The sequence below is a fragment of the Eretmochelys imbricata genome, chromosome 6, assembly GCF_965152235.1.
Source record: "Eretmochelys imbricata isolate rEreImb1 chromosome 6, rEreImb1.hap1, whole genome shotgun sequence".
In the NCBI taxonomy this organism is placed as follows: domain Eukaryota; kingdom Metazoa; phylum Chordata; order Testudines; family Cheloniidae; genus Eretmochelys; species Eretmochelys imbricata.
This window is the reverse complement of record NC_135577.1, coordinates 71,764,898-71,783,646: the sequence shown is the minus strand read 5'-3', so window position 1 is coordinate 71,783,646 and position 18,749 is coordinate 71,764,898. Positions and strand designations below refer to the sequence as shown.

At 43.6% G+C, this 18,749-nt stretch overlaps 1 protein-coding gene across 3 annotated transcripts in view; it reads right to left on the bottom strand.

Moving 5' to 3' along the window:
* INO80 (INO80 complex ATPase subunit) overlaps positions 1-18,749 on the bottom strand; it is a 131,171-nt gene that overhangs the window by 27,621 nt on the left and 84,801 nt on the right. For all 3 annotated transcript variants that reach the window (XM_077818869.1, XM_077818871.1, XM_077818870.1), the window contains 2 exons: positions 16,423-16,648; positions 3,613-3,740 (listed from right to left, as the gene is read on the bottom strand). In XM_077818869.1, coding sequence (XP_077674995.1) covers positions 3,613-3,740; positions 16,423-16,648 — 354 coding nt within the window. The remainder of the gene's footprint in view (positions 1-3,612; positions 3,741-16,422; positions 16,649-18,749) is intronic.

Below are 18,749 nucleotides of genomic sequence, written 5' to 3'. Positions count from 1 at the left end.
GTGTAAACATTAAATAAGTCTTTCAACCCCTCTAAGTGGTAGGTGTAGTGGGAAGACATAAGCTCTTGTATCAGAAGCCTGGTATGAGGCAGGACATGCTCACAGAATCTGGCAACAGGGTTAATCTTGCAAAAATACACATTGCTCAGAAGTGCTAAGCACAGAAGACTCACGCAAACACATCCCAGTATTAAGTAGTACCAGAACATCCTGATATTAAGGATGGTACAAAAAACATTCCCCAAGGATAACAGGAACACACTGACTCCTTCTAAAAGATAAGGTCAGGATAACAGTATGTAATAAAGATGTTTTGATCAAACCAACATGTACAAGGTGATAACTAGCCACCATGTCAGGGGGAAGTGAGCTGTAGCTCACGAAAGCTCATGCTCAAATAAATTGGTTAGTCTCTAAGGTGCCACAAGTACTCCTTTTCTTTTTGCGAATACAGACTAACACGGCTGTTACTCTGAAAACTAACTTGTTTGTATCAGGGAATAAAGATGTATGTCAGAGGGAGTATCTTTGTCCAGCCCAGGGGGGAATGGAAAGTCCCGCCATTCACTGAGCTAGTCCATTGTCATGGGCATACATATCTTAGTATCCTCATAGAGTCTGCCAGGTGCTATTACCATGCTTTGTCAACAATAAACCTGGCCTGGTACCTTCGTACTTTAAGGGCTCTTGTGGTCATTGGGCAGTTTGCTCAAGGTCTGATGTGCCAGCTGTCTGCGCAGAGCTGGGGCAGCACACAGGGAGAACACACACACGCAGCCAAACATCTAACCACACTAGGTAAGTGTTTTCCCCATCTTTGTAGATAGGGAACTTAAAGCACTAAGGGTACATCTACACCTTTAGGAGAAACTGGACACAATTTTCCACTAGTGGTAGAGCTGTAGTGTAGAAGCTGTAGTGTAAAGAAGTCAAACATTTTTTACCACCCTGTCATCTAAACTTACAGACAAGCTTAAACAAGTTACTTGCCTATGGTCACGGAGCAAATCAGTTGTACAACTAGGAATAGTATCCACAACTGATTCTCAGCCCCTGCTTTAACCGAAGTGTATTTCTGTAAGTTCATTAAGCTTTTTCTTTCACTAGCAGCGAAGACACCACTATTACAAAACTGTTCTAAATAAGGGCACTTGACTTTTTCTACACTGATGTGAAGTGCAGAACCCTCTATTTAACTGTAATTTACATTTACAGAGACACAATCAAGGCTGAGAAGCCCAATGTTTTATGTATCTTTACATCATTATTCGTTTTTTCAATAGTTTTTCTGAACCATAAATATCTGCTCCCTAAAGCGTGGGCTGGAACACTGAAAAAATAATCATCTTCTCTGATGAGTGATTGTCAACGAAGCCACACCCATGCTGGGACAGCACATGATAGTCCATGGAATTCCACATTCACACACCATCCCACTGCTCTACCTATCTGCACAGTTATTGGTAGAGGACAAAATAGTGACACATATGAGTATTAAACCTTCTAAGTCTTCAGAAAACTAAACTTTGCCTATTTCATTATCATATCCACTAATTAGAAGAGAGCTGGCAGGCAAAGGTGGGTAAAGAGAATAAATGTGCATGTTCCTGTTACCACATATGCACTCTCAGAACAAAAAATTTGGTGCATCTACCAGCCTTGGTGCATCTAATTGAACTTGTGCATTTTGATTCATCCCACATCCGAAATGCTTTTGCATGGTGGATTCATAACACTCCATCAACCCAACACCAAGCTTTCACATACACACTTCCTCTACGCCCTTCTGGATTAAGGCGGCAAGTAATGTCCTCTATTCTCCAAACAAAGACTATGTTGCTCAGTGCTCCAGTATGCAAAGGGAGAAGTAATGCAGGTGTAGATGCCAGAACTGCTAAGAGCCTCTTATTGAGAAGGAGAGTCAGACAGCAGGCCAGACTACTGCACAAGTGAACCAATTACTCACTTGAGGTAGAAGGTATATCCCTGGAGCTTTTCCTTTTTCAGGTGGATTGAAAAGACCTGGGAAATTATGGGACTTGCATTTGAGAACATGTTTTATAGAGAGGGGTGTTGGGTTTGCTGTTCCCTGGCATCAAGGAAGGTAGATCCACATTTTACAAAAATATTTGTGGAGAAGTCTTGGCTACCACCGGGAGAAGAAAACACCCCAATGTGCAGTCCAGTCCCTTCCTTTGGTAAAGCGAGGATCAAAGGGCTCAGAGCAGCATTGACATAGTTTCTGAGAGAATTTTCTTGCAAATGGAGCACTTGTTGGGCTTTGGTTTGCTCAGCACAAGTTTCTCTGACATGATAGAGGAAGAGGACAAACAAAGAGATCTTGACAGGCGGACCTGTTTGGGGAACAGAGCCCTGGAAAATGTTGGTTCCCTGAGGGAGAGGAGAGATCACAGGGGAAAATTTGCTCACTGGTGCTCCACAACAAAATTTAAAAGCTAGAATGCTAACAGACAAGATGAGAGCTCTTAATTGCCACTTTCTTTGACTTCTGAGGTATAATCTGGAGTGTGGACAGCCTTTAATGCCTGGGGACAAGACTGAACTACGTCCAGTATTGCAAGAGGAGACGCAGGCTGGGGAATTGGCCAAGATCCAGAAAGGCAGCCTTATATCCCTCTGTCATTTGGAAATGTGTGATCATCTCATAGCAGCAGAAATACAGCTCAGCATGCAGATGGCTACCGAGCCTCCTGTCAGCTGTACTCCCAGTAGACTCCAGAATTTGTGACCTATACACAATGTTGATTCAGCCTTTGCACATTTTTAAGTCCTGAAAATACTTTCCTGGCTATCTTGACTAGATGGCAGAGATACTGTAGCATATAAAATGTTATTTAATAACCACCACCTGCACTTATGGAAGGCTACCTCAATGATCACCGGACCCTGATGTTCCAGCAGTACTGAAATTTCACTGCCTCATACGTTTTTCGTATTTGCCAGCCACACTACTCAGTCTGAAAACTTCACCCTCAGCCACACACACTCCAGTGGTCTTTTGAAACCTCGAAGCCATTTCGTACCTAGCATGCATCGCGGCCACTATCTTTCTACTGGGAGAGTACTGCAAAATCACAAAAGCTATTAATGCTGATCCTTAATTGAAAGGGAGGGGTTGGCACTGATGGACACGATGCATCCCTTCTTCTAGGGGATGCCTGTGCTGTTTTGGCAGGACTCATATACCCTGCAGCCACAGAGACAGGGTATTGAGAAGTGATCTCATTTCCCACACGGCAGTTAAGAGCTCTACCAATAGGCCACCTGGTTTATGATCATGGTTCTCACCCATACCTCCTCTAAGACAGATTCTTCTCACCTACCCAAGAAACTAATCCAATGGAAATTTCAATTCTGAGGCAGGGACTGAAGATATTTCAACAATGAGTTCCAACTTCATCCTTGGCCATTATCTTCCCCCTTTCATACTTCATCTACACTCATCATTAATGTCCATTAAACCTCTGTATGAGAATGTGTTTCCTGGGTGGCCCTATAATAATTGTATGCCATATTTGCCTAATCCAAATTACAATTAATGTATCAAAAGAGCTAGATTTCAAATCAGTGTCTTCAGAATCCACCACCTACCTCCAGCAAGTCAATCATCCGTGTCATCTGAGAGTAAATAAGAACTCTGTGTCCTTGAGATTTCAGCCGTGTCAACAGAAGGTCAAGAGCATAAAGCTTCCCACTGTCTGTGATCAGGCTCTCTTTGTCTGAGAAGGAGAGGGTGAGAAAAAAGTGAGTAAAAAGCTGAAACAGATGCATGAAACAAGCTAACAAAGGATTTATTTCTGAAACTTCGTAGTGTTTCACTGCAGTATCATTTCCTAAAGTGACTGGGGGAGCTGCAAGCTCCCTTCTGGCCAGCATGTCTAACCTCATTGTTTATAGTAACTTTTGCTGGTTTGGGCTGGAACTGGCGTATAAGAGCTCCCCAACCTGGGAATCACGTCCACACAAATAAGACATGGTCCTGTTTAGATAGCCACATCCCACTGTCAAGGCCTCTCTCTTAGTATCACCGGGGACTATGTCCACACTAGTATAATAAGGAATCTCTTCATGTTATACCACACAGATAACAAAGTTCTGTCTTTTGGACATCTGCTATTGCCATCCTCCGAGGTTTGGTTATATTATACATATTACTGATGCATGCACAAGACCAACAGTATTACCAGTACACAGAAACAAGTTTGGTTCATTGTGAAACAAAACATCCTTCACACACTGCCTGGATTCCCTCCTCATTTCTAGTTTTCTTTTTGTTTTTAAGAGCGGTTTCCAGCTGACAATCTTTAAGACACTTTAAATATAATTTTTCATATCCTCTCTCCTTCAGCACTGCAGCAGCAGTTTGGGCAGGAAGGAGTTTCTGTTTGCAGATTCTGTGCATAAGCAATGTACTACCACTGAAAAGGAGACAGGAGGAGGGAAATGGTGGTGGTGGAGAAATTTCCTCAAAAATTCTCAGCTAGAAAGATCACAGATGACTTTATCCTTTTGATGTCTGAATCCTAGGCCTATAATCAGGATGGAATGTGATAACTGCAGATAATTCAGGTTGTAGCAGAGTCCTGAGATTTTGAGAATATATTTTCCTATTAACTAGCAGGTACCCTCCCACCCACCCGCCTTTTTTTTTTTTTTTTTGCAGACTTGTCAATGTATAGATTAGACCAGAAGTGATGGGCTAACATAACAGACTTCTGTAAGGCATTTAACTTCGTACAGCATAACATTCTGATTAAAAATAGCAATATAAAAAAAAAAATCACGGTAGCACATATTAAATTGATTACAGACTGGTTAACTGATAGATCTAAATAAGAAATAAATAAATAAATAAATAAATGAGGACTCATCCAAGGGGAATGTTTCTAATAGAGTCCTGTAAAGATCTGTTCTTGGTCCAATGCTATTCAATATGCTTATCAATAATATGATATGGAAGAAAATATAAAATCATTTATGACAAAGTCTACAGTTAGCACAAAATTATTAGTGGTAAGTAATAAGGACAGGTCAATTATACAGAGTGAGCTGGAAAACCTGCCTTACGGTGAGAGATGCTAGAAGCTTAATTTATTTGTTTATCCAGGAGAAATCTAAGAGGTGATTTAGTCGTCTGTGACCCATGCCCCATGCTACAGAGGAAGGCAAAAAACCTCCAGGGCCTCTTCCAATCTGCCCTGGAGGAAAATTCCTTCCTGACCCCATATATGGCGATCAGCTAAACCGTGAGCATATGGGCAAGATTCACCAGCCAGATACCCAGGAAAGAGTTTTCTGTAGTAACTCAGATCCCACCCCATCTAACATCCCATCACAGGCCATTAGGCCTATTTACCATGAATATTTAAAGATCAATTAATTACCAAAATCATGTTATTCCATCATACCATCTCCTCCATAAACTTATCGAGTTTAATCTTAAAGCCAGATAGGTCTTTTGTCCCCACTGCTTCCTTTGGAAGGCTATTCCAAAACTTCACTCCTCTGATGGTTAGAAACCTTCGTCTAATTTCAAGTCTAAACTTCCCAATGACAGTTTATATCCATTTGTTCTTGTTTCCACATTGGTACTGAGCTTAAATCTCCAGTATTTATCTTAAATCTTAAACCTCTCCCTCTCCGGTATTTATCCCTCTGATATATTTATAGAGAGCAATCATATCTCCCCATAACCTTCTTTTAGTTAGGCTAAACAAGCCAAGCTCCTTGAGTCTCCTTTCATAAGACAAGTTTTCCATTCCTCAGATCATCCTAGTAACCCTTCTCTGTACCTGTTCCAGTTTGAATTCATCCTTCTTAAACATGGGAGACCAGAACTACACACAGTATTCCAGGTGAGGTCTCACCAGTGCCTTGTATAATGGAACTAAAACCTCCTTATCTCTACTGGAAACACCTTGCCTGATGCATCCCAAGACTGCATTAGCTTTTTTCACGGCCGTATCACATTGGCGGCTCATAGTCATCCTATGATCAACCAATACTCCAAGGCCCTTCTCCTCCTCCGTTACTTCTAATTGATGCGTCCCCAGCCTATAACTAAAATTCTTGTTATTAATCCCTAAATGCATAACCCTACACTTCTCACTATTAAATTTCATCCTATTACTATTACTCCAGTTTACAAGGTCATCCAGATCCTCCTGTATGATATCCTGGTCCTTCTCTAAATTGGCAATACCTCCCAGCTTTGTATCATCCGCAAACTTTATGAGCACACTCCCACTTTTTGTGCCGAGATCAGTAATAAAGAGATTAAATAAGACTGGTCCCAAAACTGATCTCTGAGGAACGCCACTGGTAACCTCCCTCCAGCCTGACAGTTCACCTTTCAGTAGGACCCGCTGTAGTCTCCCTGTTAACCAATTCCTTATCCACCTTTCAATTTTCCTATTGATCCCCATCTTATCCAATTTAACTAATAATTCCCCATGTGGCACCATATCAAACACCTTACTGAAATCTAGGTAAATTAGATCCACTGCGTTTCCTTTGTCTAAAAAATCAGTTACTTTCTCAAAGAAGGAGATCAGGTTGGTTTGGCATGATCTACCTTTGGTAAAACCATGTTGTATTTTGTCCCATTTACCATTGACTTCAATGTCCTTAACTACTTTTTCCTTCAAAATTTTTTCCAAGACCTTGCATACTACAGATGTCAAACTAACAGGCCTGTAGTTACCCGGATCACGTTTTTTCCCTTCTTAAAAATAGGAACTATGTTAGCAATTCTCCAATCATACGGTACAACCCCTGAGTTTACAGATTCATTAAAATTCTTGCTAATGGGCTTGCAATTTCATGTGCCAATTCCTTTAATATTCTTGGATGAAGATTATCTGGACCCCCCAATTTAGTCCCATTAAGCTGTTTGAGTTTTGCTTCTACTTCAGATATGGTAATATCTACCTCCATATCCTCATTCCCATTTGTCATGCTATCATTATCCCTAAGATCCTCTTTAGCCTTACTAAAGACTGAGGCAAAGTATTTGTTTAGATATTGGGCCATGCGTAGATTATTCTTGACCTCCTCTCCATCCTCAGTGGTTAACGGTCCCACTTCTTCTTTCTTTGTTTTCTTCTTATTTATATGACTATAGAACCTTTTACTATTGGTTTTAATTCCCTTTGCAAGGTCCAACTCTACTTGACTTTTAGCCTGTCTCACTTTATCCCTACATAATCTGACCTCAATAAGGTAGCTTTCCTTGCTGGTCCCTCCCATCTTCCACTCCCTGTATGCTTTCTGCTTTTTCTTAATCACTTCTCTGAGATGCTTGCTCATCCAGTTTGGTCTACAACTCCTGCCTATGAATTTTTTCCCTTTTCTTGGGATGCAGGCTTCCGATAGCTTCTGCAGCTTTGATTTAAAGTAATCCCAGGCCTCCTCTGCCTTTAGATCCATAAGTTCTTCAGTCCAATCCACTTCCCTAACTAATTTCCTTAATTTTTGAAAGTCAGCCCTTTTGAAATCAAAAACCCTAGTTGCACATTTATTTTTGTTAATCCTTCCGTTCAGTTTGAACTGAATTAGCTCATGATCACTTGAACCAAGATTATCCCCTACAACCATTTCTTCTACGAGGTCCTCACTACTCACCAAAACCAAATCTAAAACAGCATCCCCTCTAGTCGGTTCAGCAACTACTTGATGAAGGAATCCATCAGCTATCGCATCTAGGAAAATCTAAGCCCTATTATTATTGCTAGCACTCGTCCTCCAGTCTATATCTGGGAAGTTAACGTCTCCCAAGATCACGCAGTTTCCATTAGTATTTACTTCATTAAAAACATTTAAAAGGGCTCTATCCATATCCAAATTAGATCCCGGCGGTCTATAGCACACCCGAAGCACTATCCCAGGGGAGGCTCTAATACTTTTCTTCCCCAATGTAATTTTTGCCCAGACAGACTCTGTCTTATCCATTCCATCGCTTCTTATTTCTTTACATTCTACCTCATCATTGATATGCAACGCTACTCCATCACCTTTACCTTTATTTCGGTCTTTCCTAAACAGCATATACCCTTCAATACCTGCAGTCCAGTCACGACTACTATTCCACCATGTTTCTGTTATCCCTATAATATCTGGTTTCACTTCCTGCACCAGTAGCATACCCTTCTATTCTCTGGATCAGTTATTATAAGGTAAGTAACTTCTTTTTTGAGTGCTGGTCCCTAGGCATATTCTACTGTGGGTGAGTACTGCTGAGAAGCAGTACTCAAGTAGGAGGAAGGTGCGAGGATGCAGGTGACAGAGTCATCTGAATACTGCTGTCCCAAAGGATGTGTCAGCAGAGGAGTCCTGTATTAGAGCATCATGTCTTGTGACTGTATAGATGGAACTCCATGTAGCTCCTTTGCAAATGTAAAGTAAAGATACTCCCTGCAGCAGTGCACTGATGTTACTTGTGTTCTTGTAGAATGAGCCTTTACTCCATATAGGGTAGGACAGCTGGTAGCTGAGTAGGATACAGCCAGAAATCCATTTAGAGATATCCCTAGTGAGAGAAGGTCCCAGTGATGGGGAAAATTGAGGCTCGGGAAGAGAAAAACATCTTCTGGTGTAATATAAGTCTCTGTCCTCCCCAGAGCAGGTGGAGGTGGGTGCTCCCCCAGGCAGGGAATCTAACTTATTAAAATTACAGTAAAAGCTGTTTTATCTGGCACTTCACCAACCAGAAAGATCTATAAACTGGCATTTCTGATCTTCATTGAAATTCCGGTTTATAGTCTGATTGGCGGGGGGCGGGCAAGGGGTTGCAGCGCAGGAGGGGATGCGGAGCGCGGGCTCTGGGAGGGAGTTTGGGTGTGGGAGGGGGCTCAGGGCACAGAGTTGGGGCGCGGGAGGGGGTGCCGGATCCTGAAGGTGCTCAACCTTGGCGGCTCCCCGCAAGCCACAACTTGTTCCAGCTGCTCCTAGGCGGAGGCATGGTAGGCGGCTCCGCGCACTGCCCCTGCCCCACCCCGAGTGCTAGCTCCACAGCTCCCATTGGTTGGGAACCACAGCCAATGGGAGCTGCGGGGGTGGTGCCTGTGGGCAAAGGCAGCGCACAGAGCTGCCTGCCACACCTCCACCTAGGAGCAGCCGGGACAGGTCGCCACTTGCGGGGAGCCGCCAGAGTTGAGTCCCCCCCAGATCTGGCACCTGCCTGTACCCCCTCCCATGCCCCAACCCCCTGCCCCAAGCCCCCTCCCACAACCAAGCTCCTTCCCAGAGCCCGCACCTCACAACCCCTCCCACACCCCAATCCCCAGCCCTGCACCCCCTCCCACACCCAAACTCCCTCCCTCTTAGTTAACCAGCACTTATGAGCACCCCTATTCCCACAACATGCTGGATAAAACAGATTTTACTGTATTAAGAATGAAGCACAAAACACAGTAAAGGCAAACTATGAAATATTTACAGATCGAAGAATAACGAAGAAACCGTTCTGGACACTGGGAGATTCTGACTTAACCACACAGTGGTAATAAGGAACGGGAGAGGTGGTTGAGCTGCTCTGCCCTTTATACCCTTAGAAGCATGAGGAGAACAAGGGCACATGTATAGACCAACCGACACTGCTTGTAAGAATTCTCTGACTCCACGCGCATGAAGTGCACGTGCACCCACAGTGGAATACACATCGGGACCAGCACAAGAAGAAGACAGACAGTTCAAGACCTGAATTTAGGCACTCAGATGTTTTCCAGCTGCAAATGATGGCATTAGTAACCTCTAAAACAGAGCACAGCCACCTTAACAGTGTTAGTAATTTCATCAACTCTCTTAAGAAAAACAGAACCCTGAACTCAGGCTTTGGCAGGTAAGTGACAGATGAAATGCTTTAAGAGCCATTTGGTTTAAGTTGATATATTTGGGATCTTTAAAAAAGGTATAAATTTACTTTCAAATGAAGACCCATTTAATTTGGCTCTTCTTCCGGTTGCTAGCTTTCCACTGCAGGATGAATTAAATTATTTAGCTTCATTAGTTATGAAACATTAAGACTTTAGAAATGATAAAAAGCTGATGTGGTTGTTAACTATCAGTGGGATGAGTATGAGAGGAAGAAGTGAAATAACAAGTAGTGGTTGTTCAAATGTAAAATCTGTCTAGTCAGTTTGCCAAAAGAAATTATGCTGAGACAAGCAACACAACTAAAGGATTCCGTTGTAGTGCTTAGGAAGAACTTTTGGCATGGTTCAAAAGGCAAAATACTACTGCTTTTCTTCTGCAATCTCTTAACAAGTGTGAATAGGGGATTAAGTTTTGGTAACTGGAAACATTAGATGCCTCATCACTGATTCCAACCATCTCCCCTTTAATGGTTCATTATATTTTAAACAATTACAAACAACTGGATGCATACTGGGAGTGAAGGACAACTTATCATCAGATATCCCTTGACTCTGAGTCGGGTGAGAAGGAGGTCACACTGTCACAAAAATAATCTGTTGATCCCGATCTTTGCCTAATCTCTTGGCATACAGAACAAACTAAACTACGGAGAATTTAGGCAGAGATCCCTCAAGGAATGCAACCAACCGGAAAGCAAGAAACACGTATCAAAGGGAATATTTTTATACTGGAAGAGAAAATTGGTTTGTTTTAATTTTGTGTGTTGCGGTGTCCTCCTATCTTGACAATATTGATTATTTAAAACTCAATAATTTCTGTATGTTTAAAGATCGCCACCTAGTGTTCAAGAAGCATCACAGACTGCTTCTGCAAAGCCATGATCAGGCACATACCCTCTCCACCTATATGTTATCCCCAATAGAAAGCAACATTGTGTAGTTTACTAGAATAGAGTTTAAAAGATTTTCTCTCCCTACCCACTTTCTCCCACTGTTTTTACTTTCCCCCTTATCCCCTGTGGAAAAAAGTTTTTTAAAAAAGTGAGTGGAATTTCTCCAAAATTTTGAAAAAAAAATTTTTTTTCCAAAATTTGAAACTGTAAAAATTTTGATTTTTAAATTTCATCATAAAATTTTAACTAAAGTGATTTTTTCCAGCTCAAAATGTCGTCACTGACATTTTATTTTTCATTAAAAAAAAGTCAACCAGTCCTATGACTTACAGATTGCACTGTGCCCAACAACAAATTCTTTATTACTATATAAAGTGGAGGAGGAAAAAGCAGTCAGTCCTGTAATCAACAACAGCAGGAAAGGGGCTGCGGACCTAATGGTGCCTCTTCAGTCAACAGAAAAAAAAAAAAAACTACCAACCAGCCAGGCAGGGGATGGACTGAAGCTGGCTGAGAGGGGGTGCTATAGATACTACTGCCTGTGGAAAACAGATAGTCACTAATGATTATGACTCAGAATAACCTCAGTGAGAGTTCTGGCTGATGACTGTGGCCGGACACATGGACCCCTGGGGAATTAGAAAATGCCCCTCTGGATATATAAAAATATAGAAGAAAGAGAGATAACGAGTCTGGATTCTAGTGACCCTCCCCCCGGGCAGTCTGCAGAGCACAATGGGGTCAATAAGAAGCTAGCTGGCTCTCACAGTAAACAGCCAGTGCTTTTTATCGATGCTAAAAGGACTCAGACGCTTCCTGCCATTTAATCCAGGACCATTTTTCTTTCAAAGAACAGGAAAAGCCTCAAGAGATTCCCACAGTGATCGCAACTACGTCTGCTGCCAGGGGTAGTGGGAATTCAGTCTCAGAGAGAGATGGGGACAGGGTTAAGAGATAGAAGCTGCTTCAGTACCTACTTATTTTAGAGCTTTGCACCCATAGTTCCATTTTACATTCACTGGGCTTTATCCTTGCATCAAATTGCTTCTTCGGTGCTTCATTATTCACTTTCCATAATGACTTGGATCATACCTGCATCCATACATACACCCTACTCCCCTGTCCCTGCATCTATGTCCCTTCTCAGCGCTCAAACTTAAACCTACTCTATTTCTCACTTAACCAACATCCGCTTGCTTAACCCAGTTTCGGTATACACTTCCTCAAGCACCCACCCATATGCTTAACCTTGCACCTGCATCATTCACCATATAGTTACTTACAAGTGCACACCCACAAGATTCCTGTGTATTGTTATTCAAACAATATTTAATTCCAAACTTTTTCTTTTATAAACTTTTTCAAGTGGCAGAATGAGATATCAAGATTTTTTCAGAACACATCCTCATCTTTCGGGGTCCACCTCAGCCACAAAACTTTCTTACACTCATGCACCTCTCCTTTCATGCCCCCCACCTACTTTACCCCAACACTTTTATCCCTCCCATATTCTTTTAGCTGCAGTTATGATGTTGCACTCTATAAGATTTTATGAAAATATGCTAATGAGCGTGACTATAATGTAACTGGAATATGCTTCATGAAGAAGGTCTCTTGTAAGGTATCATTACAAAGCTTATAATCTACTGAGTGTGGTCATCCTATTTGTACGTATGTATCATTCTTGTATGTGAAACTAGAAATATGAAATATAACTCTGAGGGCCTATTGTAATTATGCAAAGTGTGGGCCATTAATGGTGGTTTGGAACCTTGATGGCTCCCATCAACCAGGACAACTGACTGTGGATGACTCTGTTTGCTTGCACGCCTTCCTGTGAGTCAGGCTGGGAGGAATGAAGGCTTGGGGTCTCACAGGACACGTCACCTGGTACTGAAATCCATCTTAAACCAGGTGCTTTTCCATTTAGAAGGAGGGGTGGGGACCCAAAGAGACAAAAGATTCCTGCCTTGTGCCAAAGCTATATAAGGAGGTGGAACAGAACAAAGGGGACTGCAATCATGAGAAATCCCCTAGCTAGCACCTGAACTCGAACAAGGGCTGTACAGGGGAAAGGATTGTGCCCAGACTAGGAAGGCGTCCAGTCTGTGATAGAAACTTACTAGAACATCTCTGAGGGTGAGATTTAATCTGTAATCACTTTTTTACTGTATTAGGCTTAGATTTGTGTGTTCTATTTTATTTTGCTTGGTAATTCACTTTGTTCTGTCTGTCATTACTTGGAACCACTTAAATCTAATTTTTTGTATTTAATAAAATCACTTTTTACTTATTAACTAACCCAGAATATGTATTAATACCGGGGGGGGGGGAGGTGTGGGGGGAGAGAGGGAAGGGGAGAATAGCTGTGCATATCTCTCTATCAGTGTTACAGAGGGCGAACAAATTGTGAGTTTATCCTGTACAAGCTTTATACAGGGTAAAATGGATTTATTTGGGGTTTGGACCCCACTGGGAGCTGGGTACCTGAGTGTTGGAGACAGGAACACTTCTTAAGCTGTTTTCAGTTAAGCCTGCAGCATTTGCGGGACGTGTTTCAGACCTGGGTCTGCGTTTGTAGCAGGCAAGCGTGTCTGGCTCAAACCAGGCAGGGCACTGGAGTCCCAAGCTGGCAGGGAAAGCGGGCTCAGAGGTAGTCTCAGCACATCAGTTGGCAATTCCCAAGGGGATTTCTGTGTTCCAACCCGTCACAGCAGTAATTAACCTTTTGATTTTGTATAATTGCTGGAGACCAAACGTGTAAGAGTTCACCACACTGTATAAATCAGATTAATCTGAAACTATCTCAGCAGGTATGTTAGCCCCACTTAATAGTGTGTGAGCGTGCACACATACATCCACACACACATATCCCTCTGATAACCTGTCTTCAATTCCCCTATGAGAAATCTTAGTAAACCAGAAAGCAGCAAGCAAAAACCATTTTCCTTTTACCCTGTTCATGTCCCCCTCCAAAGATCCTTGACCCAAAAAGGTCTTGGGAACAAGCTAGCAATCTGTCAGCGTGAGCTGTTTTTCCTCTTGATTATCTCTTAAATCTCTAGCTCTTCATGCAGGCCACTATTCAGGACCATCCTTCTGCAAAGTGACAGTATACCCAGCTACTGAATGTCACTGTGGTACCGGTAATCAAACTGGGAGCTAGTTACCTATGCTCAGAATTATGGGCTAATCAAGAGGATCAAAATGAAGGCTGAGATTGCTTTATTATTGCAGTGACATCTTTCCTCCCCTGGCCCCAGAATTTAAGCAAGTCTGCCATGTTGCAAACACAGATTTTTCCAGTCCAAATCCAGTGAATCATCCCCCCGCTCGCCTCTGCTTCTCAGGCCATTTTACCCTATATTTGGTACCCCAAATCCTGCCTTTTCTTTGCAGACTGCTGCAAGTATAATGTTTATCCTCTAGTTCAGAGGACTGGCAAACAGACCTCCTAGACCAATACCACAGTGTCTCAGTGGACTTGCTCACAGGAGGCACTTGTGAAATGAGTGTCTATCCACCAATCTCTAAAGAGTCTTCTGTTCTGGAGCAGTGATGGAAGAATTTTTGAATATGTGCCTAGCAGGAGGACAGGGGACAAGGGGAGGGGCAAAACAGAAAGCCCTAGTATTGTGGTCTAGCAATCAAAAACATCTCTTTATAGCCTAAAATGCTGGTTGAGTTACAGGGCTGGCCTAAGGGAAAATGGCACCCTGGCAGAACTTGCATTTTGGTTCCCCTGGCCCCTGTGGGCGTGGTGCCCCCTCATTGCCCCTGGCCCCCATGGGCTCCCCAGGCTCCCCTCCCTCCCTTCGCCCCAAAGACCTGCTGTCCCTCCTGCGCCCCTAATCCCAGCACCCCCTTTGCTCCTAAGCCCTGCATCCCCCTCCTGCACCCATGGAAAGTGACCTGGATGCACGAAGCAGCTGGCATTGCTGCTCGTTCCCCCCTAGACTGCTGCTCCTTTGCCCCGCACACCCCTAGAAGACTGGGGGGTGGGGGGGGGAGGCCGAGGAGCAACATATGGGCTCCCTGCAGCCAGGTCACTTTCCCCACATGGGCTGCGAAAGGAGAGGGCATGAGAGCAGCAGCTCCTGATGCCTCACAGCCCAGGTGGGGAAAGTGACCTGAATGCAGAGAGCCCTGGTGTGTGTGCGCGGGGTGACTCCGTGAGGGAGACTGTGTGTAAGAGTGTGTGTGAGTAAAAACAGCTAACAAAAGCCAAAACTGGCCAAAACACCAGCCATATGCTGCTCCCACTAAAACAGAAATATCCCACTATCTCATCCTTCACGTTTCTCATATGAACGACTAGGGCTGGAATTAAATTTTGGTATGAAATTGGGGGAAATTTAAAAACTGTTTAAAACATTTTAAAAATAAAAAATATGAAAAACTTTAATACATTTTATTTACAGTGTCACTATGCATACTAATCTTGCTAGTCCTCCCCCACAGACAGAGAGGCACCAAGGCTAGGATCAGGACCAGCTGTGCCCCCAAAAGACTAGGCCAACTCTCCAAATCGGACCAAACCCACATCCTTACCCAACCCGAACTGGACCGAACCCCCTGAACTGGACCTGACCCACATCCCTCCCCAGACTGAACTGGACCCAACCCACATCCCTGCCTAGACCAGGGGCACTGGTGGGGGGGATGGGGCAGGAGGAACTGGGGGAGGTTCAGTCTCCCCCAGGGGTGCTGGTGAGGGGCAGGGGGCACTGGGTCTCCCCCAGGGATGCTGGTGGGGAGATGGGGCAAAGGGACTAGTTGCTCCACGGGGCCCGGGCCAAGGGGGCTTACCTGGAGCAAGGAGCACCCACTGGTTGGGGTGTCCGTCCACTGGGTGCTGGTGCCGCCTACTGCCCAACATGGTCCAGGACCCCCACACTCCCTGGCCTCTGATTTCGAATAATGGTGGGGCTGGGGCAAGCTGCATGTGCAGCACCCTCCCACCAGTGCTGCCCCAGGCCTGACAGGGACCTGGGAGCCCAGGGAGGAGGCGGGAGCTACACCACTTGGGAGCCCAAGAGTCCAAGGCACGCAGCAGCCAGAAACCCCGGGCCTGCCGCCAAGCCTCTCCCTACCCCCGCTCACTCCACCAAGTGGTACGGGCCTCTGGGGGGAGGAGGTGAGGCCGGAGCAGAGCCGCAGCGGCTGAGGGCTCCTCTCCACCCCCGTCACTGGAAGGAGCTCTCATCTGACTGCTGGCGGGCTGACAGGAGCAAAGGGGGGGGGAAGGGACAGGGAGGAGGGGGCAGCCCTGGGCCCAGTGGCCAAGAGGGGCTGGGCTGGGTGGAGAGGAACCACTGCCGCAACCGCTTGGCTGCAGCATGCAAGTGGAGCTCCGGGCCAGGCCAGTGCACGGTGCCCTCTTTGGCAGGCTGCCCTAGGCAGCCACCCCACCCAAAGGCCGGCCCTGTTGAGTTAAGCACCAGAAGAGGTTGTGTTAAACTAGCTCTCCCCCCACTGGCTGCTTTGCTTCAGAAAACGTATGGGTAGAAATCAGAGCACTTTAAGAAGTTAAAGGGATACTTTTTCACTCAAAGGAAAAAAAACAGATGACTTTATTTTCCTAGTCCCATTAATCTATTCCACTATAGAAATTTAGAAAGGAATTAGAAACTCACCTGGTATTCTGATGAAAGACCAGCCATTCTGAGGCCTGACCCCCAACAACCCTCCCGGATACTCTGGGAAGAACTGGGAGCATCGTTTCAGGCAATCAGCTGCTAGTTCGGGTGCCCCATTCAATATACACTGCTTTGCTTCAAGACTTCCTCCTTCCTTAAATGCCCTATGTTCATACTCTGCACTTTTATCATTGCAGTAGAAATCCAGAGGCACTGCTATTACCTATGAGTAAACACAAGTAAACTAATGAATACATACACTCACATTTTCCCTCTATTCACAAAAAAAGTCTTCAGTTAAATTAGTTTCCAGAGGGACAAGATTTAAAAGCAAAAGTCATTATGTTAATATACAAATGGTAATACCATCTTAAACTGATTTAAAATAATGAGAGCTGGAAAAAAAGTGCCCAGTCAATGCTCAGGCATGAACTATTGTCCTTCTGCTAATCTGTACTTTGACTTGCATTTAGTGCCAACAGTTGCAAGACGGAGGGCAAAACTAAGATAAAGTAATGTGCACTGTCACTGTATAGCTCATTTCATCTATGTTTGGTTGGAATTCTTCACTCTCTAGTAGTTCCTACTTGTCGGAGTCCAGCTTTGCACAACTCCCTCAACTTCTCCCCTACCCTAGAAGGCTACTGCATTTCAGCAGGGACCTATGTATAGTTGAAATACTGAAGACGTGGAAATCAGGAAAGAAAAATGTAAAAAGGGGGAAAGAAGACACAGTTTGGTAGTCTTTCAGAGGCAGCACTTGGCAATGATGGGCCAGACAAATATTAATACAAGATTTCAGTATCTAAGATGAGTAGGGGGTTTATCTTATGTTTTTTAGCTAGTCATTCTGTGCATCCCTTTCCTCACTGACTGTTTTCAGTATGCTCTCTCCAGCTACATAGAATAGTCTTTTGCCAACACAGGAACCCAGGCTTTATATCATAACTAGCTATCTTGGACCATCTCCATCATTTTAATCTTTGCTGCTATCTGGATGGAGAGTAGAAGGGACTGGTTAGCCAAACAGCTGTGTGTTCAGATGGCTGAAAGTCCCTTGATAAAGTGTCTGCTCCAGTAGACAAAGCTGCCTTTTGTATCATCTATAGTATTCTCTTATCTCTCCTCACCAGGCTAGCAGGCAACTCTGAGGTGCCATCCTGTGCAGCAGATAACTACTCAGAACAAATACATTTTAACAGCTCCCTAATGAAGGAGTTAAGATGGATGCAAGAAGCAATGGGAAAGACAGGAAGTGCTGTGCCATGTAATCCCAGATGTTCTCATCCATTTTTACCTAGGACTGTTGAAAAATAGGGTTCTACTCCCCTCTGATAGTTTCCTTTTCTCTCTCCATTTCCCCAAAGTGATGAAAACAGAAGGAATTGTGGGAAAAGTATGACACATCACACACATACAACTGCTCTAGTGGGATGCTCTATAGACCTCTCAATAACAGTTAGAGCATAAAATCCAAAGCAGATGGAGCAAATACATCACTTTCTTTTACAAGCCTAAAATTAAAGCACCAAATCACCATTTAACATGCAGTATTTTACAAGAAGGGGTACACTGCCAACTTCCTCTTCTCCTTTCTGAGTGTAAGTCTGCTTTGGGACAAGCACTCTGGGGGAAAGACTCTGCAAAAGCTCTTTATATTCCATTTCCTACAAAGATGATAGAGGAAGTTTTGATATGCTTTCAAGAGACCTGGAAAGGTGCTTTGAATTCATTTACCTCAACAGCTTCAAAACAATGAAAGCTAAATTGCAAATTTCAATGCATATTATTAAATTAATTCCCTAAGATGAGAGAAAAGTTATTTACTGATAATGGTGTGTTTGTAGTTTTCTTCTCTAATCCAGGAAACAAGTATGTCATCACTTCAGAGAACACAGTGTTATACACGAGAAGCAGGATGTAGAAAATTGATGTTATTTATGCACATGTATGAAAACTAGGAATTCTCTCCCCAATTTCCAGCAGTTAGGGTAGATCCAGACCAGTTAAATCAAGGTAAAAGGAATTAGAGCCTGCATCTACACCAGGGGAAAGACTGTGGCTAACCTTTACCTATCTTCAACCTCTTTTCCTTATATTGATAAAACCTTGTTTCCCAAATGGAAGGTTTTCTTTGCAACCATAAGGACTAGAGGTTTTTTTTTTTAAATGAATGCTTAGATTCTGGCACACAATTATGGTACAAATTCAAACAGAAAAACAAGTAGTGCAGCAATTTGTGTATTTCAGCATGCACAAGGTCTGACTTATTCACGGACTAAAAATGGCTTTGAGCCTACTTGTTTTCATAGTGCAAACAGACG